This window comes from Melopsittacus undulatus (genome assembly GCF_012275295.1).
Source record: "Melopsittacus undulatus isolate bMelUnd1 chromosome W unlocalized genomic scaffold, bMelUnd1.mat.Z SUPER_W_unloc_9, whole genome shotgun sequence".
Lineage (NCBI taxonomy): Eukaryota > Metazoa > Chordata > Aves > Psittaciformes > Psittaculidae > Melopsittacus > Melopsittacus undulatus.
The window spans coordinates 431,067-455,672 of NW_022993951.1; the positions used below are offsets into that span (position 1 = coordinate 431,067).

General features: G+C 40.9%; 1 protein-coding gene across 1 annotated transcript in view; it reads right to left on the minus strand.

Annotated features, from left to right (window-relative positions):
• LOC117435843 (chromodomain Y-like protein 2) overlaps positions 1-24,606 on the minus strand; it is a 78,319-nt gene that overhangs the window by 2,385 nt on the left and 51,328 nt on the right. The window contains exons 3-5 of the mRNA XM_034073863.1: positions 20,999-21,216; positions 7,254-7,426; positions 2,457-2,667 (exon numbers count right to left, since the gene is read on the minus strand). Coding sequence (XP_033929754.1) covers positions 2,457-2,667; positions 7,254-7,426; positions 20,999-21,216 — 602 coding nt within the window. The remainder of the gene's footprint in view (positions 1-2,456; positions 2,668-7,253; positions 7,427-20,998; positions 21,217-24,606) is intronic.

Genomic DNA, 24,606 nt, shown 5'->3' on the forward strand with positions numbered 1-24,606 from the left:
GGAAACTGCTGCTAAGGAAACTTTGAGGGAAAAAAGAGGCTTATAGAGGTGGAAGCAAGCACAGGCGGCCTGGGAAGAATACAGGGATAATATCTGGGAAGCTAGAGAACACGTCAGGAAAGCTAAGGCCCAGATAGAATTAAATCTGGTAAGGGATATGAAAAATAACAGGAGGGGCTTCTATAAGTATATAGAAAATAAAAGACAGAGGACAATGTGGGCCCTCTCCGGAAGCTATCAGGAGAACTGGCTATCCTTGATTTGGAGAAGGCTGAGGTTCTCAATGACTTCTTTGCCTCAGTCTTCACTGGCAAATGCTCTGACCACACCACCCAAGTCTTGGAAGGCAGATGCAGGGACTGTGAGAAGGAAGACCTTGGGCCCACTGTAGGAGAGGATCTGGTTAGAGACCTTAAGAATGTTAACACTAACAAGTCCATGGGACCTGATGAAAGCCATCCACAGGTGCTGAAGGAGCTGGAGAATGAAGTTGCTAAGCCACTGTGCATCATATTTGAAAAATCATGGCAGTCAGGTGAAGTTCCTGATGACTGGAAAAAGGGAAATATGACCCCCATTTTCAAGAAGGGAAAAATAGAAGACCCAGGGAACTACAGACCAGTCAGTCTCATCTCCATGCCTGGCAAAATCTTGGAGCAGGTTCTCCTGGAAAGTATGCAAAGGCACATGAAAAACAATGAGGTAGTTGGCAACAGCCAATATGGCTTCACAAAGGGGAAATATTTTCTGACCTATCTGCCTTCTACGATGGGTCTAAGGAACTGATCGATAGTTGACGTCGTCTACCTGGACTTGTGCAAAGCATTCAACACTGTCCCACACAACATCCTTGTCTCTAAATTGGAAAGACATCAATTTGATGAATGGACCACTCAGTGGATAAAGAACTGGCTGGATGGCTGCATGCAGAGTTGTGGTCAATAGCTCAATGTCCAGCTGGAGACCAGTAACAAGTAGTGTCCCTCGGGACTGGTGTTGGGACCAGTCTTGTTCAACATCTTTGTTGGTGACATGGACAGTGCGATTCAGTGCGCCCTCAGCAAGTTTGCTGTTGACACCAGGCTATGGGGTTTGGTTGATATGCTGAAGGGATGCCATCCAGGGGGACCTTGAAACACTTGTGAGGTGGGCCAATGACAACCTCATGAAGTTCATCCATGCCAAGTGTAAGGTCCTACACCTGGGTCGGGGCAATCCCTGGCACAGCTACAGGTTGGGCAGAGAAGAGATTCAGAGCAGCCCTGTGGAGAAGGACTTGCAGGTGTTGATCGATGAGAAACTTGAGCCAGCAGTGTGCAGTCACAGCCCAAGAAGCCAACCATTCTGGGCTGCATCAAAAGGAGCATGATCAGCAGGTCGAAGGAGGTGATCCTGCCCCTCTACTCTGCTCTTGTGAGACCTCACTTGGAGTATTGTGTTCAGTTCTGGTGTCCTCAACATAAAACAGACATGGACCTGTTAGAAAAAGTCCAGAGGAGGGCCACGAGGATGATCAGGGGACTGGAGCACCTCCCCTATGAAGACAAGGCTGAGAAAGTTTGGTCTGTTCAGCCTGGAGAAGAGAAGGCTGCGTGGAGACCTCATAGCAGCCTTCCAGTATCTGAAGGGGGCCTATAAAGATGTTGGTGAGGGACTCTTCATCAGGGACTGTAGTGATAGGACAAGGGGTAATGGATTAAAACTTAAAGCAGGGGAAATTTAGCTTAGATATAAGGAAGAAGTTCTTTACTGTGAGGGTAGTGAGGCAGTGGAATGGGTTGCCCAGGGAAGTTGTGCATGCTCCATCTCTGTCAGTGTTCATGTCCAGGTTGGACAAAGCCTTGGGTGTTATGGTTTAGTGCAGTGTGTCCCTGCCCATGGCAGGGGGGTTGGAACTAGATAATTTTAAGGTCCTTTCCAACCCTAACTGTTCTATGATTCTATGATTCTATGAATCTGTATTGCCAGTTTTACAAGAGTAACTGTCAGTGCTACTGTGCAAAGAGTCAGGGACCTTTGTATAAAATACTCTGTGGGACAAATTCTGCTTTGTTATGCTGGTAAAATCTACACAGCCTTACTGGCATTAGTATGGATTGTCTTTAGAGAGCAGAGGACAGCATCTTGGTCTGTTACTGCACAGTCCTACCATGGTACAGGCAAGGACTCTAGCTCTACTCCTCTAATGAATTTCTTCCATTTTCTACCATGAGCTTGACAATCTTTGCTTTTCCAACCTGTGTTCAATCCTTCTTGTATTCGGCATGTGTAATATACTGAATTCTGAGGTAATTTTTTTATAAGAAATTGTAGGGATTAGATGAACTTTCTAGAGATTTCATTTCTATTCATGACAATTAAGAGAAACAGTTGTTTTCTGTTTTACTTTTTAAAGAGATAAAGAAGAGCATGAATTTAAGAAAGTTTCTTCAGCAAACTGAGGTGGAAAACCTTACCAGTGCCACCCCCAGAATTTGTGGGAATGTGTATGATGAGCAGCCAGCTGGAGTGAGTCGGATTGTTGCATATGGTGTCTGAAACCATGCCTTCTCACTTGCCCAAACGATATCACATAGTGGTAAAATAGAAGCTCCTAACCCAAGAGCAGGGCCGTTGATAGCAACCACAATGGGCTTCTTAAACTGAATAAAAGCTTTTACAAAATCCCTAAAATAAAAAATAAAGACCTTGAATACAGAAGTAACACTCAGATAAACACCCAAGCTTAACGTATTTAATCTGAACACAAATTAGAACCACAGATGAAAACAATAAATCCCGTGGCCTGGTTTTATGAGGTCAGAATTGCAAGATACTTTCTAGTTTGTGCATGGAAAAACTTGCTTATATTTAGTTATTTAATCTTTTGAGTATCCAGAGTATTAAATAGTTCTGTATATGTTGTATGTGAATTGATTAAGTGGAATGCACTGACTTTTTGCAGTCTGGTTTGCTCAGGTTTAGTTTTACTTCTGGATTAGTAATTCATGAGTTTGCACACATAGTGCTTCTCGGCTTGCTCCACAATGGCTAGTATGAAATCTGGCAATCTGGTTTTGCTAACTTGAACATAATATAGTGTGAAAGACAGAAACCTCATAGGTGGATTGATGAATATTCATTTTTTTCTAAGTTTTCTTAAGACCCTATGTCAGAGGTTACTGCAAGTCCCATCCATGGATTAAGAGATAGTAAATGTTTCTGGCACACCAGCAGAAAGAACAAGACTCACAAAGGGACATCAGGGAGAGAAATGTCTGAACAGAGAAAGAGTTAGCCAAGTGATCTGTTGGGTCTTCACTGCAAATGTCATCGGCAAAGGCATAACAAAGTAGATGCCCTTGACTGCACAACAGTAAATGTGAAGAGATGGAAAATAATGGGGAAGTAAATGTGATTGGATTCATCTGGATGAATGAACTAGAACATGTTAAATTCTGTGCAATGAGGAGATATTTAAAATAAGCTACCTACCAGCAACGGTGGAAAGACATCTGTTGAATGTAACAGTCTGTACCACAATTAGGAAAAAGCATGAGTGTAATTGTAGGCAAATTATGGGCTCTAGCAGCTCAGTGCACAACAGGTATATGGAGGGAAATAAGATGCTCAATAACAAGAAAAGAGACATTTATAAATCAAATTCAAAACAAAAGAGAAGAGTCTCTTCCTACACTGGGTATTTATTAGATCCAGAGTGCATCTTTGCTGACAGATTTGGGGAAAGAACATTTTGTCAAATGTGCCCTTTGATGGTATCCTGGGTTCAACTGTAACAATTATTTTTCTCCTTCTTAGTATCTGGTGCAGTGCTGTGATTTTGACTTTAGCTTGAGAACAATGCTAATAACACACTGATGTTTCTAGTTGTTGCTAAGTAATGTTTACTCTAATCAAGGACATTTCAGTCTCATGGTCTGCCAGTGAGGAGGGGCACAGGAAGCTGGGAGGAAGCAGAGGCAGAGATAGGACACCTGACCCAAACTAGCCAAAGGGGTATTCTATACCACAGCATATCATGCCCAGTATATAAACTGGGGGGAAAACAGATCCTCATGGGATTTGATGCAGCTTTCTTCACACTGTGAGTAGTAAAACAGATCAAATGGCAAGACAGAGAGCAAAATAAGAAACGTATTTTCTGTTCAAGACCGTTTCTAGAAGTAGGGTTATGGAGAGTTGTGGTTCATTTTTTCTTGCAGAAGCAATGCTATTCCTTTATCTTGTTATTTCTTTGGTTGTTTATGGTTGAGTAATGACTGTGGATCACTGCACCTTATTAATTCCAGAATTTTGAGAGCCTTAGTAAGTGAGCTTTCCAAGTAGGTCTACAGATGGGAATAGGGATGCGATGAATAATAGGTAAAAAGAACAAACTATGGATAAATGTTAGCAGCATATCTGAGGACCATGTGGAGGCAGAAGAAAACAGTGTTGTGGAGGAAAGCAGGAAGGATGTGTTCATATATGGGACTGGAATTGAATATGGAAAAGCAATTAGGAATGTGCAGAGGAAGCAGATGATGGGGAGGAAGAACAAAGCAGAACACATTAGTGGGGGGAAGGGTTGAAGGAAATATAAAATCTTCATATGAGTGAGCAAGGAAGGGAGCATCTGGAGATGGGGAGAGAGTGGAACAGAACATTGAGTAGATACAATGAGCCTCTGTCATGAGGGAAGGGTGGGAATGCAGAGGATGGTAACATGGAGGGGTGTGGAACGTGCCACCTGTAGGATGGAGTGGAAGGCTATGATATTGGGAGCTTATGAAGGGAAGAAATGCCTGCATTTGGTCTACAGAAGCTGCAGTGTCCAGCACTCCACTTATCTGTGTTCCCTGTTTGGTACATTACCTGTTTCAGTCTTTGTACACAGAATCTGTTACGTTTCTGCATCTCTGAACTGTATATTCACATCTGTAGTTTCTGGGCTAGAAGACTCTTGTTTCAATTCAAGGCAGTCTTTGAAGAGGACTTAAAATTGTAACTGCTGTTCCACAGTAGAGCCAGAAGCTCAAAGACAGGAAAGTGTCACATGCAGAAGGCTTTTGGTTTTGCTAGAGGATATCTGCGAAGTTGACCATCAAATACACTTTGGGATGCTGCAGGCCAGGGCTTGTAAGTATGTCAAAGGCTATAAAGAACTTGAATGAGTGAAGTCCTCCTTTGTTTTCTTTTGAGCACACACAGAATTTTATGCATTGGGTCACATAACAATGTCTGACTGATGATGTGAGACTGATGCTGAGAATGCCTTCTAGTGGGGCTTTCTCCTGCTGGGCTCTGCAGGCCACATACATACAGTTGAAGTGCAGGCTGTCTGCCTACCTCTTCCTTGCTCCCAGAGTGTAATGCCAGACACATGTCTGGATGGTGGCAGCTCAGGCTGATGGATCTATGCTCAGTACCTGGAGAGGAGCTACAGGGCCACACACAAGCACCAAAGGCAGTGGATGAGGACAGGGGCCAAGTGAATAAAACATTCATATAAGATGAAACTTGATGGGTATTTAAACTTCATTTTTGACTTGTGATCACTGTATGAGATCCATACTTCAGAAACATACAGTAATTAAGAATTTAATGTCATTTTGATGTAAGTCTAACTTGACGTACAGCAGTGGAGGCAGAGGTCTGTTAATGTGTTTGAGGACATCCTAACTACTGAAAAAGCAAAGCTTACATTTTTTTTCTACTCTTATTACAGTATATTTTCCATGAGTTGAGTCCTTAGTTAAGTCCTTGCACAGAGAGTGCTAAATGGAAAATGTAGCTTCCAGAAGAACAATAAATATTTTCAGTGGTCCTGAAGCCAATATTGTTCTTGACAAGGAGCAGTACATTGTACCAGTATTTCAAGAGTGTTCTGTGAGTCCAAGGATAGAAAAACTGAGTATCATAGTCTGGTTTATACTCATTTATAAGTTGAATTGATAAGTATACCTATATGTTAAATGTGTGTGGATAAATTTATACATATGTAATGATACCTATGAATAATATTAAATTTGTGTCTTCTAATGCAGTGCAAGTATACCTGTGTTTTCAAACAAGAATAGTGATTTTCTTTCCTCACTTATTTTGGTTTCACATTATTAAAAATTCCTCACAAAAAAAAAGGATGTGCCCTTCAAGGGGTTTTTATTTTTTCAACTATCACTAAGATGATATTAAAGCATAGCTAGGGTCTTAAAAGCATGTCAACATTTGTTATAATTAACAAGTACATTTTAAATTCTGTCAAAATAATTACTACTTTGAGAATTTCAAAAGCATTAAAATGAATCCAAACTGATCTGCAGTAGTTGTAACCAAGAAAATTCGTGGTTAATACATGTCATGTAATAACTAAACCTCATCTTACGTTATACTAACATATGCAAAAGATAAATCTGTTGTAAAACAAATTCTTTAATATTCCTTCATCAAACAGTTGTATAAAACTGTTGCTCTCGGAAGAGTAATATTTATTTGTAGGAAGTGGGGGAAAAAATATGGACCAAACCCTCTCCTGGTACAGATTGGTGAAATACCATTGGCTTTAGTGGAGTGATGTTGATTTATACTGGCAGATCTGCCAAATATGTATAAAGAATACCTTGTGGATAATGGAAATATTTGGTGATATAGTGTGCAGATTGATTTGTAGCCTGCATGTCATAAACCCTGCATTTCTACTAAGGTAATGTGATACATATATATATATACACATATATATAAAAGGAAAGTCACATTTTAGTTATGAAAATAAAACTACATTTGCATATATATTAAGTTATTTAAGTTTAAGAAAAAGAGTGGAGGCCCTTCTAATTAAGGTTCTGAAATACAGTGTCAGACTGCTATTTCAACAGAACATGAGTAAGCCATGGATTCTTGCTTGTACTGCAATTCATTACAATGATGAACATCAAAACAAAGTATCTGCCTTTCAGGAACCACTTTAGAACATGAAGCAATAACTAGTTTGGATAAACAGCAAAGTTGGATTTGAATTTGAAGTAATGATTTCAAATATTAAATACAGAGAAATTGAATAAAAGAAATCCCTGTGGATATCACCACTGGAATGAATGTGCATTGTTTTATAAAAAAAAAAAAAGGTTCAAGGTTCTTATTTCTAAAAAGTTTGTAGGACTATAATTAGAATGCAACCAACACTTAAATATGCAACATTTTTTGGACCTGATGAATATCTTTATAATCACACACTGCATTTCATAATTTAGAGATCATAGGCAAGCTTGGATCACCTTATAGCTTCTGCAATCCTAGTGCTTTCCTTTCTTCTGTCATTGGATAACCTGCCAATTAAATATGAATAATCTAGGCCACTACAGAACACACTTCCCACTGCGCTGAGAAGTAAGAGTTTACTGTCATCAGCTGATGCATTGCACAATGCTCTCCGAACTTCCTTCATGATCTGTGGATAAAGAAAAGTAAACAATTCAACATGCATGCCATTGCAATATCATTTCCTTAGTTTTACAAACCTTATTGATTTTGAGCGACTTAACTTTTGGGCACTATTAATACTTACATCAACTATATATATTTATCTAATTTTAATAGACTTAGAATGAGAACACTGAGAGTTTACAAAATATTTTGTATTTGGAAGTGCTTTGTTGATGTTTATTAATTCAAAGAGTTTTTAGGACTTGGCTGTTCTTTGCTTTTTCTATGGGAAATTCTAGCCAGCTTATGCTATCTGGTTGCAATTTGATAATTTCAAATATCACATTTTTATTTTCATCAGGTGTATTCAGTGTCCATCACTGTATCCTCAGTAACATGGCTATCACAATAGCCTATTAGCCTGAACAGGCTGTAAGCAAAATCTATAAACACCAGTTTTCAGTTCCTCAACTATTTTGGTTTATATGACTTCAACCAGAGCAAAGCGGAACAAGAGGACATCACACACATCAACATGAAAAATATATTATTCATTTTTCTGTGTTCAATGATATTGTTAAAGCCTACAAAAGTTAGAGCAAAAAAAAAGACACTTGTGAGACATTTTGACTCTAATTTACAACTGGATCAAAGCTATTAATTGCACCATAAATCATAGAATCATAGAATAGTTAGGATTGGAAAGGACCTCAAGATCATCTAGTTTCAACCCCCTGCCATGGGCAGGGACACCTCACACTAAACCATATCACTCAAGGCTTCATCCAACCTGGCCTTGAACACTGCCAGGGATGGAGCATTCACAACCTCCCTGGGCAACCCATTCCAGTACCTCACCACCCTAACAGAAAAGAATTTCTTCCTTATATCCAGTCTAAACCTCTGCTGTTTAAGTTTCAACCCGTTACCCCTTGTCCTATCACTACAGGCCCTAATGAATAGTCCCTCCCCAGCATCCCTGTAGGCCCCCTTCAGATACTGGAAGGCTGCTAAGAGGTCTCCATGCAGCCTTCTCTTCTCCAGGCTGAACAGCCCCAACTTTCTCAGCCTGTCTTCATATGGGAGGTGCTCCAGTCCCCTGATCATCCTCGTGGCCCTCCTCTGGACATGTTCTAACAGTTCCATGTCCGTTTTATGTTGAGGACACCAGAACTGCACACAGTACTCCAAATGAGGTCTCACAAGAGCAGAGTAGAGGGGCAGGATCACCTCCTTCGACCTGCTGGTCACACTTCTTTTGATGCAGCGCAGAATATTTTCTGGGCTGTAAGCACACACTGCTGGCTCATGTTCATTTTCTCATCGACCAACACCCCAAGTCCTTCTCCGCAGGGCTGCACTGAATTTCCTTTTTGCCCAACCTGTAGCTGTGCCTGGGATTGCTCCGACCCATGTGTAGGACCTTGCACTTGGCATGGTTAAACTTCATGAGGTTGGCATCACCCCACCTCACAAGCGTGTCAAGGTCCCTCAGGATGGCATTCCTTCCCTCCACTGTATCAACCGAACCACACAGCTTGGTGTCATCGGCAAAGTTGCTGAGGGCGCACTGAATCGCACTGTCCATGTCACCGACAAAGATGTCAAACAAGACCGGTCCCAACACTGATCCCTGAGGGACACCACTCATTACTGGTTTCCAGCCAGACATTGAACTGTTGACCACAACTCTTTCAGTGCGGCCATCCGGCCAGTTTTTTATCCACTGAGTAGTCCACCTATCAAATTGATGTTTCTCCAATTTAGGGACAAGGATGTTGTGTGTGACAGTATCAAACTGTCCTGGGTTCAGCAGTAGCAGTCATTTTTTCTCCTTCTTGGTAGGTGGTGCAGTGCTGTGTTTTGACTTTCGGGCTGGGAACGGTTGCTGATAGCATGTATGTTTTGATTTACTGCTCAAATGTTTGGTTTGTCCAAGGACTTTCTGAGCCTCATGCTCTGCCAGGGAGGAGGGGAGGCCAGGAGGAAGGAGAGACAGGACACCTGACCCAGGCTAGCAAAAGGGGTATTCCATACGACAGCACGTCATGCCCAGGATGTAACCGAGAGTTACCCGGAAGGGCTAGGACTCGGGGGGTTGGAAGAGGTATCAGTCGGTGCTCGTTTGGGCAGGGTGGGGTGAGTTATGGGTCGGTGGGTGGTGAGGTGTTGTTTACTTTGTATTGTATTTCCTTTATCATTATTATTATTATTTGTAGTAGTAGTAGCAGTAGTGATTTGTGTTATACCTTAGTTATTAAAGTGTTCTTATCTGTACCCGTGGTAGCTTCATTCTTTGGATTCTCTTTCCCAGCTCTCCGGGAGTTGGGGGAGCAAGGGGGGGGAGTGACTGCACGAGCTTTGTGCAGCTGATTTTAAACCACGACACAAATGTAATCAAAATCTTTATAGAACTGAGCTGCTGGTGTTCCAAGAAAATGTCGTTTCATGGGAGCAGAGAATTGTTTGCCTAATGATTTTTAGAAGGAAATATTATTTCATGAACTTCTGATGGTAACTTCTTGTTTGGTCACCATTCAGCATGACTTGTCAGTTGTCATTGATTTGAGCCATTTCAGCTTCTACTCTTCCCTTTAGTGATTTGCCCCTCATTCAAGGGCCATGAGTTCATCAAGTGTGACACTTCCTGTGCTTAAACATACTCATGTGTCAAAGTATTCCCTATAGACAGGGTCCTGTTGAGTCAATTTATTCTCCTTTGTACTGCAAGATTTGCTGTTAGTGTAAATTTAGGTAAAAGATAACAGAATGTGGTTGGGGAATTAGATATGGTTTCCATGTGAGAGAAACCCAAGTTTTTGAGCATGTGAGTATTTTTCTTTACTACTTCCTGTTTCCAAAAATTCTTTAGATCACTGAAGTGCCTTATTTAAGAAATGTTCCTAAACACAGAACTTCTGCTTATACAATTCTAGGTAGCCTTTTTTTAGGAGTCCTGTGGCCTGTGAGACCAAGCTTGAACCAGTATTTTCAAACCCTGCAGTGTAATGCTACCTGCTTGCTTTCCATATGTGTTTGCATAAAAATGATTGCTACTGGCTGCTGAAACCAGGACAGGAGAAAGCAGATAGTGAACTTTCCGATGCTTCACTTTTATAATTGAACTTCAGAATGCCTGTAATACCAAGTATGTGACAGGAGCTAGGCTTTTTTCAGTGATATCCTGTGGTAGGACAAGAGGCAACGGGTGTAAACTGGAGTATAGGAGGTTCCACGTTAACATCAGGAAGAACTTCTTTACTGTAAGAGTGACAGAGCACTGGAACAGGTTGCCCAGGGGTGTTGTGGAGTCTCCTACATTGGAGATATTCAAGGCCCGCCTGGACAAGTTCCTGTGTGATGTACTCTAGGTTACCCTGCTCTTGCAAGGGGATTGGACTAGGTGATCTTTTGAGGTCCCTTCCAACCCTTGGGATTCTGTGGGTAGAAGTGATTAAAAGCAGCAGAATTTGTAAGTGTATTTGAAATTCTTGAGCAGGTATGAAAATGTCATCAGCAATTTTATAAGTACCGGGTATTCCCAGAGTCTCAGAGGCTGTATCAGCCCTCACCTGGTAAAGACATAGCAAACCTATACATTTTATAAAGGGGAAACAGAGGAAAAAACAGTAAAACCTTTGTTCAAATTTAAAAAACAAACTTTAGAAGGTGGCAGATGTTAGAATACAAAACAAGTATTTTGATAGTCCTAGTTCCATGTGAATGCAAGACTGTCCACTTAGTTTATTTTAAACGTTCTCAAAATCTGCTCTTAGGGAGGATGTATAAATAATATCAGGGAATACCAGTCAAACATTTTATATACAAGAGTGTTGTTTATCATTCAGCAAGTTTCTTTACCATTCCCCTTCCTCCAGTGATATTTGTGCATGTACCATCTCCTTGATTTTACTGCTGCTATCCTTCATACACATTGTTATCATTCCAAAACTGTCTCTTTTTTATCTTGCCCCTTATTGATTTGAATGGCTAAAGCCATCTGAAAGTATACCAAACTTTTGAGCACAGCTGACGCTACTTGAAGGAAAACCCAATATTCTGCTATCACTGCCCAATGTTTTGGAAAGGTTGATATGAAAAGCCCGTTATGAGGAACTGATTTCCCAGATATGGTGAAAAATGGGTGGGCTTCAACAGTATTTTGGATAGTATGTTTGAGCAGGAGTGGAAATTTAGTTCCACTGCTCCACTAGTTTATAGCAAAAGAAAACAATATAAATAAACAGGAAACCATAATGTGTTGGTGTTTTCAGGGTCCAAAAATTATTATTTCTTTTACAACTGTAAGTTTGTCATTAACATTATAATGAAAAGGAGCTCAGAAACTCATTAGAATACACCAATGCCAGCAAAGTCAATCTTCACTCCCTTGTTCTATGCCCAGTCCTTTGCTGGTGTAGTCCAAAATCCACCTAGCCACCTTGTCATTCAGCCTGATTCTAGCCAACCTTGATGTCCACTGTTGTTTCCCAATGCTTTGTCATCATGGCTTTCCTCACCCATTATCTGGGCATGGGTATTTCTCCACAGATGTTTACTGATTGATGGCTTGGCTTCACAAGCGAAGACCTGGGAAAGGGTTTACCCATGCTTACTACAAGCACGATGAATAAGGGCAATGTGGGGTAGGCAAATCTGGTTGGAAAAAAAGGCTGCTTAGGCATTCAGGATGTTTCCGAACAGGACTGTCATCTCCTGGAACAATCTTGAGCAACTGATATCCTGAACTGCCCGCATGCAAGGTTGGATCTGCAGCTTCCAATGCATCTTGTCACCTGCCGTTTTGTCCCTCACCTGTCGCTACAGGGCTTTGTAAGTGTGAGTAAACCAAGCATTCATAGCGACAGATGTTTATATGGTTAAAGGAAAGCTACTGACAATAAAGACAAAAAAGATGGTTTGTCTGTAGGGTTGTAGAACTGTATTAAACTGCAATACTGTAAAGTAAATGTAATTTTAGGTCAGAACTGCAGTCTGGTTTTAAGCACAAATTTCCATTTAATACTGTAGTTAATTCAGTTTGCAAAGATAGAGATACTATGTGTGTCATGGTTTAAGCCCAGACGGTAATTCAGAACCACACAGCTGCTTGCTCACTCCCCCACTTCTTCCCCCCCACCTCTGCTCCTGGGGAGATGGAGAGGAGAATTGAATGAATTTAAATCCCATGGACTGAGATAAAAACAGTCCAGTAACTAAGGTACCATACAAAACTACTACTGCTACCACCAATAATAATGATGACAAGGGAAATAAGAAGGGAATAATGATAAGAGAAATAGCAAGGGGAGAGAATATGAAACTAAAAGGGGTAAGGAAAAAACAAGAAACACAAGTGATGCACAATACAATGGCTCACTACCTGCAAACCAATACCCAGCCTGAATCGAGCAGCAATCTGGGCCTTCCAAGTAAATCCCCCCAGTTTATATAATGGGCATAATGTGCTGTGGTATGGAATACTCCTTTGGCTAGTTTGGGTCAGGTGTCCTGTCTCTGCTTCCTCCCATCTTCCTGTGCCCTTCCTCACTGGCAGAGCATGAGAATGAAAAAGTCCTTGATTGGAGTAAGAATTACTTAGCAACAACTGAAAACATTGGTGTGTTATCAGCGTTGCTCTAAAGCTAAAGTTGAAAACACAGCACTGCACCAGCTACTAAGAAGGAGAAAAATAACTGCTATAGCTGAACACAGGACAGTGTGTCAAATTCCATATTCCTTTTTTCTCTTCCATAGTCTTTAAACCTTCCCTCATTTTGGTATAACTATGGCATTTGCCCAATAAAATTTTATTTTTCCTAGTGGACCATATCTAAAATTTGCAAGACTCTATAGCATTATTCTCCTATTCCACGTTTTTGTTTTTTTAAACTAGCTCTTTATGGTCGTTTAGTTAATTTTCAGTTGTGGGGACAGTATTTCTATTAGAACACATTTGACTAAAATTTCCGAGGAAATATTTACAATGGGCCAGTTATTTAGCTTGTGATAATTGACTGAATTATAAATATAGACCAGGCCTAATGCTTCACCCACTGTTTTACTGAAACCCAAATATTTAATAAAATTATCACTTTCTCAAAAATTCCTTATTTTTTTAATCCTGTCAAGGAAATAAACTGTTTTTTTCCTTAACAGGACACTTTATATTGCATAATAAGCATAAAATGTTTAAAAACTTAATTAAACTTCTAAGAGCATATTTTAATGCCTTTTTAAACTGGAAGTAGAAAATTTTAAAAAGCATTTGGTGCCCTTTGCTTTCACTCTTGCTTGCATTCTGGGGAAATCACAGAGCTGAGAAATTATTACCATGATTGCACAAAGTCTCTTGAACACAAGTATCTTTTTCATATAAACAGGAATAGTGCTTTAAACATATTTCTCTGAATCTCTAAGGATTCCCTGTTGATATTCTTAAAGGTAAATATTCCATAAATATTATAGAATCATAGAACCATAGAATAGTTAGGGTTGGAAAGGACCTCAAGATCATCTAGTTCCAACCCCCCTGCCATGGGCATGGACACTTCACACTAAACCACGTCACCCAAGGCTCTGTCCAAACTGGCCTTGAACACCACCAGGGATGGAGCATTCACAACTTCCCTGGGCAACCCATTCCAGTGCCTCACCACCCTTACAGTAAAAAACTTCTTCCTTATATCCAATCTAAACTTCCCACATTTAAGTTTGAACCCATTACCCATTGTCCTATCACTACAGTCCTAATGAATAGTCCCTCCCCAGCATCCCTATAGCCCCCCTTCAGATACTGGAAGGCTGCTATGAGGTCTCCACGCAGCCTTCTCTTCTCCAGGCTGAACAGCCTCCACTTTCTCAGCCTATCTTCATACAGGAGGTGCTCCAGTCCCCTGATCATCCTTGTGTCCCTCCTCTGGACTTGTTCCAACAGTTCCATATCCTTTTTATTTTGTGGGCACCAAAACTGCACACAATACTCCAAGTGAGGTCTCACAAGAGCAGGGTAGGGGGGCAGGACCACCTCCTTCAACATGCTGGTCATGGTCCTTTTAATGCAGCCTAGAATACGGTTGGCTTCATGGGCTGTGACTGCACACTGCTGGCTCATGTTCATTTTCTCATTGACCAACACCTGCAAGTCCTTCTCCACAGGGCTGCTCTGAATCTCTTCTGCCCAACCTGTAGCTGTGCCTGGGATTGCTCCAACCCATGTGTAGGACCTTGCACTTGGCATGATTAAACTTCATGAGGTTGGCATCACCCCACCTCACAAGCGTGTCAAGGTCCCTCAGGATGGCATTCCTTCCCTCTAGCCTATCAACCGAACCACACAGCTTGGTGTCATCGGCAAACTTGCTGAGGGTGCAGTGAATCCCACTGTCCATGTCACCGACAAAGATGTCAAACAAGACCGGTCCCAACACCGATCCCTGAGGGACACCACTCGTTACTGGTCTCCAGCTGGACATTGAGCCATTGACCAGAACTCTTGGCATGCAGCCATCCAGCCAGTTCTTTATCCACCGAGTGGTCCATTGGTCAAATTGATGTTTCTCCAATTTAGAGACAAGGATGTCATGTGGGACAGTGTTGAACGCTTTGCACAATTCCAGGTAGATGTCGTCAACTGCTCTGCCCCTGTCTATCAGTTCCATAGCCCTATCATAGAAGGCCACCAAATTGGTCAGACAGGATTTCCCTTTTGTGAAGCCATATCGGCTGTTGACACCCACCTTGTTGTTTTTCATGTGCCTTAGCATGCCTTCCAGGAGAATCTGCTCCACGATTTTGCCAGGCACAGAGGTGAGACTGACTGATCTGTTATTCCCCGGGTCATCCTTATTCCCCTTCTTGAAAATGGGAGTTATATTTCCCTTTTTCCAGTTGCTGGGAACTTCACCTGACTGCCCTAATTTTTCAAATGTAATGGACAGTGGCTTAGCAACTTCGTTTGCCAGCTCCTTCAGGACCTGCAGATGGATTTTATCAGGTCCCATGGACTTGTGCATGTTCAGGCTCTTAAGATGGTCTCGAACCAGATCCTCTCCTACAGTATGCCGAAGGTCTTCCTTCTTGCAGTCCCTGCATCTGCCTTCCAAGACTTGGGTGTGTGGTCAGAGCATTAAATTAATAGCATTACTTTTTAGAGCATTATAGTAAACCAGAATCTTAAAGTCATTCAGTTGTTCTTAGAACCCCTTCCTCACTTGCACCTTTTTACATAAATCTATTTTGTTACTTCCTGACTCTGTGCAAGAAAGGATTCTGACACCTTTCTGTTGGATCAATGAAGGATGTAGGAACCTATAAGGCTTGCTTCAGACAGAAGTACTGGCCAAAACCCACATGTTGTCTTTGTATGAGAGCAAAAATACAGAGAACAGTAAACTTGTACCTGCCTCCTTTTTTTTTTTTTGAAAAAAAACTCAATTACCAAAGTGGCAATGAGCCAACTTCAATCAGCACAAAATGGGACGGAAGGAGCATAGGCCTATTTCATGCTAAAATCACCTGCACATACCCACAGGTGTGATGTGGTTACCAAAAGCACAGGATGAAGATTCAGGTAGACTTCTCTAAGCTTTTATTTTCTTTTTTATTTTCTTTTTTTTTTTTTAGTAAGTTCTGTGTTATTTTTATTAGATTGGCATAAATAGTAGAGGCCCATGGTTGAACAAAACTATTGCATTTCATCTGAAGATTAAGATAAAGCACAAAGGCAAGCAGGGCTGTTTAGGGATGAGTGATTTTGTATAAGTTTAATTCTATAATGATTGTGGGCAGTGCACACCTTGTCTTTTTCTCCTAACATATATGACTGAGAATAACCACACCACTATTTTAACCACATCAAGTAGACCTACTCTGAGTAAATTAATCATTTACTACTTGGCATGTATAATTTACTGAATGTCTAATTAAGCTTGAAGTTAATGTTTCTTTTGCAAAACGAAACTACCTTTCTTTACTTTGTAGGAGTTTTGTATTTGTACTTTCTGTTCACTTGTGATAAGAGACATCAAAATTGAAAATGTTGTAAACATCTCTAAAATACTCTGGTAGTTTGTCTCACCTATGGCTATGGGTGACAAACTGCAGGGACAAGGAATTCAACATATTCCTCCTTTCAGTTCCTTGGATTTTTTCTGTAATTGCCAGCAAGGATGTAGATTTACTAGTATTGGAGGTGCTGGATTTCGTGGTGTGAATGATCATGGGCAGCAGCCTGGATCCAGGCCAAAGAAGTTGTTTCATGTTTGCCATGAAGCAGTCTTCAGAGGGCAAGAGCTTTCAATTGCTCTCAGCTTCGATGTGTTTTCAACAGACATTATCAATGTGGAGAACTCATTACCTTGATTAATTCCTAGCCATCCAGATCCTGGTCAGTAATGTAGTTTTGTAAAAGGTATTTCCTAGTTTTCAAGTAAGCTTCAATAAAGGTTCTAGAAATAGTCTACGCCAGTGATGCAAGAGAAGGACTATTACATGCTTACCATCTATTCTTCTACAGAGGTGGCTTCCCAGCATATTGAAAATTTCTAAGGAATTAAGTGGATTAGTTAGGCAGACCTGAAGAACCTGAATTAATTCACTGGTTACGGAATTTGAACACTGCTGATGTGGAACAGCACAGCCAGCACCGTAAAGATATGTCTGATCAGGCTGAACATACCAAGATTAATGTATGGCTATGTGACTGGTGCCAAAGGCAGGGATCTGGGTTTTTCAATCATGGGCTGCTGTATGAGACACCTGCTTTGCTGGTGGCAGGTGGGATACACCAGTCCCAGAGGGGGAAAGGGTTTTGGGGCAGGGTTTAGCAGGACTTATTGACAGGGCTTTAAACTAGATATGAAGGGGGGAGGGGATTTAACTGGGCCTCTTAGGGACAAGCCCAAGAGAAACATGCTAGGGCTTGAAGGATGGTGGACTAGGGAGGACTATCAATCTATTGTTTCATTTGTGGGAAAGGATAGTTTAGACCCTGTCCCGAGGGGAAAAAGGGTACTAGGACAAGAGTTAACAGAGCTAACTCACAGAGCTTCAGGTTAGATTCAGTGTGCGAGGGGGTTGTAGCTGGGTTTGAACTAGTGGGGCATTGCTCTAGTATTAATGAAGACCAGAAGGCCTCCTGCCTCCCAAGGGTTCCATCAGCGTGCTCTGCTAGCTCCCTGAAATGCCTGTACACCAATGCACGCAGCATGGGGAATAAACAGGAGGAGTTAGAAGTCTGTGTGCAGTCTAAAGGTTGTGTTCTAGTGGCAATTACAGGGACATGGTGGGACAGCTCACATGACTGGAATGTGGTCATGAATGGCTATGTCCTTTTTAGGAATGATAGGTCAGCAAAGAGAGGTGGTGGAGTTGCTCTTTATGTGAGAGAGCGACTAGAATGTATTGAGTTCTGTCCGGGGTAAGATGAGGAGCAAGTGGAATGCCTGTGGGTATGAATTAAGGGACAGACTGGTACGGGTGATACAGTTGTGGGAGTATATTATAGACCTCCTGATCAGGACGAAGGAGTTGATGAGGCTTTCTACAGGCAACTGGAAGTAGCCTCACGACTACATGCCTTAGTCCTCATGGGGGATTTTAACTACCCTGATATTTGCTGGAAGACTCACACAGCCAGTCATTCACAGTCTAGGAGGTTCCTCCAGTGCATTGATGATAACTTCTGAATGCAAATGGTGGACAAACCAACTAGGAGAGGAGCGCTGCTAGATTTAGTACTCACCAACAAGGAGGGTCTGGTTGAAGTGGTGATGGTCAATGGCAGCCTTGGCTGCAGTGACCATGAGATGGTGGAGTTTAGGATCCTGTGTGGGAGGAATAGAATACCTAGCAAGGCCACAGTTCTGGATTTCTGAAGGGCCAACTTTGGCCTCTTCAATCAACTGCTAAGGGAAGTCTCATGGGAAAGGTTACTAGGTGGTAAAGGGGCTCATGATAGTTGGTCAGCATTCAAGGACCACTTCTTCCAACCTCAGTATTAGAGCGTCCCAATGAGTAGGAAATCAAGTAAGAGATCTAGGAGACCAGTGTGGTTAAAAAAGACCTGCTGGGCAAACTCAAGTGGAAAAGGAGAATCTATGGATTATGGAAGGAGGGGTTGGCCACTTGGAGGAATATAGGACAGTTGTTAGAGGATGTAGGGAGGCAATTAGGACAGCTAAGGCCTTCTTTGAAATTAATCTTGCTAGTCGTGTTAAGGACAATAGAAAGGGCTTCTTCAAAGACATAGCAAATAAAACTAACACAAGAGGCAATATAGGCCCACTGTTGAACGAGGTGGGTGCCCTGGAGACAGAGGATATAAAGAAGAGGTGCTGGATATATATGGAGGTGCTGAATGCTTTCTTTGCCTCTATCTTTACCCCTGCAGATTCTCCCCGGGGGCCCCAGATTCCTATAGCCCCAGACGGATTCATGACAAAGGGGGAGTTTGCTTTGGTAGATGAGGATTGGGTTAGGGATCAGCTATGCAATCTGGACATCTATAAATCGATGCGTCTGGATGGAATGCACCCACGGGTGCTGAGGGAGCTTGCAGAGGTCATTGCTAGGCCACTCTCCATCATCTTTGGTAAACCGTGGGAAACGGGAGAGGTGCCTGAGGATTGGAAGATGGCAAATGTCACACTAGTCTATAAGAAGGGCCAGAAGGAGGACCCGGGTAATTATAGACCAGTCAGCCTTACCTCTGTCCCTGGAAAGGTGATGGAACAACGTATTCTTTACTCCATCTCTTGACATATCATGGATGAGGGGGTTATTAAGAACAGACAAAATGATTTTATGAGGGGGAAGTCATGTTTGACCAACCTTACAGACTTCTATGAGGAAGTGACTAGGTGGAGGGATGATGGTAGAGCGGTAGATGTGTTTTTTCTTGATTTCAGTAAGGCATTTGATACTGTCTCCCACAGCATCCTCATAGATAAGCTAAGGAAGTGTGGTCTTGAAGATCAGGTAGTGAGGTGGATCAAGAACTGGTTGAAAGGAAGAAGGCAGAGAGTTGTGGTCAATGGGGCAGAATCTAGCTGGAGGTCTGTGACTAGTGGAGTCCCTCAGGGGTCGGTGCTGGGACCAGTGCTGTTTAATATTTTTATCAATGACCTGGATGAGGGAACTGAGTGTACCCTCAGCAAGTTCGCTGATGACACTAAATTGGGAGGAGTGGCTGACACACCAGAAGGCTGTGTTGCCATTCAGTGAGACCTGGACAGGCTGGAGAGTTGGGCGGGGAGAAACTTGATGAAATTCAACAAGGGCAAGTGTAGAGTCTTGCATCTGGGGAAGAACAACCCCATGTACCAGTACAGGTTGGGGGTTGACCTGCTGGAAAGTAGTGAAGGGGAAAGGGACCTGGGGGTCCTGGTGGACAGGAGGATGACCATGGGCCAGCAATGTACCCTTGTGGCCAAGAAGGCAAATGGCGTCCTAGGGGACATTAGAAAGGGTGTGGTTAGTAGGTCAAGAGAGGTTCTCCTCTCCCTCTACTCTGCCTTGGTGAGGCCGCATCTGGAGGATTGCGTCCAGTTCTGGGCCCCCCAGTTCAAGAAGGACAGGGAATTGCTTGAAAGAGTCCAGCGCAGAGCCACAAAGATGATTAGGGGAGTGGAAGACCTCCCTTATGAGGAGAGGCTGAGGGAGCTGGGTCTCTTTAGCTTGGAGAAGAGGAGACTGAGGGTTGACCTCATCAGTGTTTACAAATATGTAAAGGGTGGGTGTCAGGATGATGGAGCTAGGTTTTTTTCAGTGATATCCAGTGATAGGACAAGGAACAATGGGTGTAAACTGGAGCACAGGAGGTTCCACATTAACATCAGGAAGAACTTCTTTACTGTAAGAGTGACAGAGCACTGGAACAGGCTGCCCAGGGGGGTTGTGGAGTCTCCTACGTTGGAGATCTTCAAGGCCTGCCTGGACAAGTTCCTGTGTGATGTACTCTAGGTTACCCTGCTCTTGCAGGGGGGTTGGACTAGATGATCTTTCGAGGTCCCTTCCAACCTTTGGGATTCTCTGATTCTGTGATTTGGAACAAGGGGATTCATTAATATCACTTATATGTTGTACAACTGTATGAATTCAGCTGAGAAGAGAGCCCCTAATTGGTTAAGATTTCACAAATAAGGGCTCATAATGTGATTCAGAAAAAAAGTAATTGGGAATCAAGACACACTCTTAGAATTATTGTCTCAGCATATAGCCTGAAATTCTCCATTTGCAACAACTGGAGCACTATTTAAATTATTAAAAAGACCAGATTTCTCCCAAGGATAGTAAGTATCAGTAACTTCAACATGAGAAAAATTGCTTCACTCAACTCCTTGCTGAACATACTAATTCTGCCATTCCTTTCTTCTGATTTTTGGTTTCAGACAAGTAAATTAAAAATTTATTTCCTTTGCGTTCTTTTAGATTGGAATCCCAAGCATGAAAAAGTTAGATATATCTGAACTCTGTATTTCTTTTCTAAGAGAATTAATTAGGGAAAATATACATAAAATCCAGTTGAAGTGCAATGTTTTCAAGATAACCCACGCATTAGGATGGCTTTCTTTGGCTTTTATGGCTACATGCTTACCTCTGGGGTCAGTGCATTGTTATCTGAAGTCTGACTCGACAGCAAAATATGTGTGAAACCATCTTCTTTCCGGACTACAATGTCCCTGAACCGGCAGTTACTTTCGTTTTGACGCACGCTGTATCTTAGTCTCTTATCGAAGACATAATCTTTCTCCCTGTCTAGTTTCCTTTTCACAGTGCTGGGCAGATTCAAGCTTCCACTGGCCAAAGAAGAACCTTTCAGAGGGAAAGAATCAAAGCACAATTATATCTCAATCTTCAAAAAAATGGAGTGATACTTTCTTTTGGCTTAAATACAGCTCAGTATTTACAGTAGCCTCTACATGATAAATTTGATAAATAAAAAATGTGCCTGGCTAGTCAAATGTGGCCTCAAGCCATTCTTACTATATTCCAATATGCAATACTTTTTGTTCTCTTATCAGACAACCTGTAGATCCAGTGAATTATATAGCATGTGGGACTGGTACTGTTAATGGGATCCAGTTCTGCTTTGAAAAGCAAGTGTATCATAGACTTTCATATGAATTTGGGGCGATCAGCTTTGGAAAAACTTGACAGGTTTAGTTCAAATCCCGTCTTTCAAAGGTACATCTTCTTCCTTTTATGGTGACCAAAATGTCATTATCAGTTTCAAGTGACAACCTGAATACAAAGTTATGGCACATCTCTACATGTCAGTAAGTTGGGGGACTTCCTAATAAGATGACACAACTGGCATTCTCTTCCACTTACCCTTGTGGGTAGTGTTAGAAGCAGCAGTTGGCCATCCTCTGCCCTCACCCCAAGCTTCTGCTCATTACATTTACAGTCAAAAGTAGTTACTGACTTTTGACTAATGGGTATGATATTGTACTTTGTACATATAAAATATTAGTGCTGATGCCATTTTTGGAAGGTACCCAGCAGTATGGAAAAAAGGGAACTATGACAAAGAAGATACAGTCCCTCCTTAAAAATGAATGAGAATAATAGTACATCAATTTTAAAAGAGATTTTATTCTGAATTACACTGTGTATGAGTTGTAAACTATTACTTTGCTTACATTTACAGTTCCTCGGTAATAGGCAATATATAATGATTGGTAACAATGCTGAGCTGGAGTGTTGAAAATATCTTTACAAGATTTTTATGCAATGCTCTTTTTCTAATTACAGATGTTTCACACTATTGCCATGAAAAATAAAGCAGAGGTAGGACATTGAGGAAGAGTTTAAAGTCACTCTGTTCATTAAAATAGTTTTTATGAAGAAAATTAACTCTATCCCAGCCAAAACCAGCACATTCTCCAAATCTGTTGTTTAAATAGATATAAATCCACAATACACTGTTTTTAAGAAGCACCTTTGTTTGTTCTGTTCTTTACTCCTGACAAAGCTGACCTGTTCCAGCTTCTGGTATCAAATAGCCAAGAATTTTTAAAGGGCAGATGACATTAATATTAGAACATAGATTTAAATTTTATAGTTTAAATGACCACTATCCAAGTAAAAATTCTTTTGGAATAGGAATGAATGGCGAATTCATAACAGATGACTCTCTAAACCAAAATCACTTACCCTGATTTTAAATTAGCAAAACTTGATGTTTATGTAGGTACCTGAAGTGTCTGATACCTCTCAGCTGGCAATGGCCCATGGAATTGCTCACAGTGTGTGAAATGCCTGTATATACACTGCAGTTACAATGTGTGATGCTAAAATACATAGTGTGGTTAACAGTATTTGATTGGTGCATCATTTGGCCTCATCATATAACATGTGCATGTGCGTACACATGTATTTATACACAGAAACACGTTTGTTAAAAAGTCTGTTATTTCAGTCAATCATAAAACTCTTTTTCATTGTTAAATGAAGAGACACCATCTAAAGCATCGCCTTTACTACAGTGAATAGAGGATGTAACAGGTGCAATGCAAACACTGACAAATTACATTAGATCATCAATTTGAAAAAAATATCATTTGAAGCCAGCAGAACTTGAAATTTGTTTTCAGTTATCTACAAGTGTAGAAATCACCATATGCTTGAATTTTTAAAATTATGAATAATTTCTTATGGCATGTTTCTTTTTGATAAGGTTTTGCTACTGCATATATTTTGACAAATATTCTTACAAACAAAAATGAACTTGTGAAATTAATAATAGAAAACTAATATAATTGGGAATAATATACTGAAAGCAATTATCTGATTGAGGCAGAATTTTATGTATTTCACTTTTATCTATTCAGTCCTTACTGTGTTGCTTGACCCTGTGTTTCTGTGTTGCTTATTGCTAATAAGCTACTTATATGTAGTTAGAGAGTTAAATCTCCCAAAAAAGTTTAAAGAACTTACAAATTCAAAGGCACACATGAACACTGAATGGAAGATGTGTCAGACCAACTGTACTGATTATCTACCTAGTTTTGAAGATTATGCCACATCTATTACTAGATGATCTTAAGGTCCTTTCCAACCCTAACTATTCTATGATTCTATGATTCTATTTTAAATACTGTTGGGAAGAGAAAATAGTAGAAGATTAATTCTCACAGACAATCCAACTCAAAAAAAAAGCCTTATAGTAATAATTTTATTTTTTGTTATATTCTTCTTTGTTTGAGAACTATATTCAGTTTGTAAATTAATATATGATATAAGAAACTATAGATCTTATCACAGTATTTTAACTACCTGCATGCTAGCTGACAGAAATTTAACCAGAAGAAAGATCTAAATTAAATATGAGAGAAACTTAAATAGAAAAAGTGACATTTCCTAGAATTAACGATTAACAGATCAACATATAGTGAGCAAATTGTTGTTTCGGTGTATACAATGCATCCCTGTAATTTTATTTAATCTGACAAACTGGAGAAAATGATCAGCAAAATCTAAAGATAACACTCATGTGAAACCAGGCTCATTGAGCATGTCTGTGTGTGAATGTGATGGAGCTCCTGAAGGTTTGCTCTAGAGCCGCTAAAGCATCCAGATTGTCTCTGCATGAGGGTTAATACTTAGCACCTGCTTAATGTGCACAAGGGTGACAGTACCTTAATATGTCAAGATGAAAAATGAGTGTGACATAGGAAAAAAGAGATGTTCACAAAGCAAACTATACTGCATCTGAAACAAATTAAGGATGCCACAAATTAACTAAGGAAGCTTTAGGCATCTCTAAGTGTGGTTCATTGGTTTAGTAGTGTGTCTTTGACATTCAGACTAAGTACAAAAAAGAAAACAGAATGGGTTAAAATATTCCTTCTTTTAATGGAATTTTAATCTAATTATTATCTTGTTTTTAATCAGCAGTAGAACTTGTGGAATACCTAAACCAACACTGATATTTAGAAGAAGTTTCAGTACTTTTTAAAGGAACATAAGATACTCCCAGACCACTGGTGCATCTAGTAATCCTTCTCCAAGAAGGCAGTAAAGGATGCTACTTACGGAGCAAATGCAAACTTGGCCACTTTCTGCATTCCTTTCCCCTAGTATCATCCCTAAGTGCTGTACAGTAATAGGAGAGGATTCATCCTTCCCATTTCCTTCAGTATTTTCTCTTGGACCTTTTCATGGATTTCTCTAATTCCCTTCTGAGACTGTTGACATCGT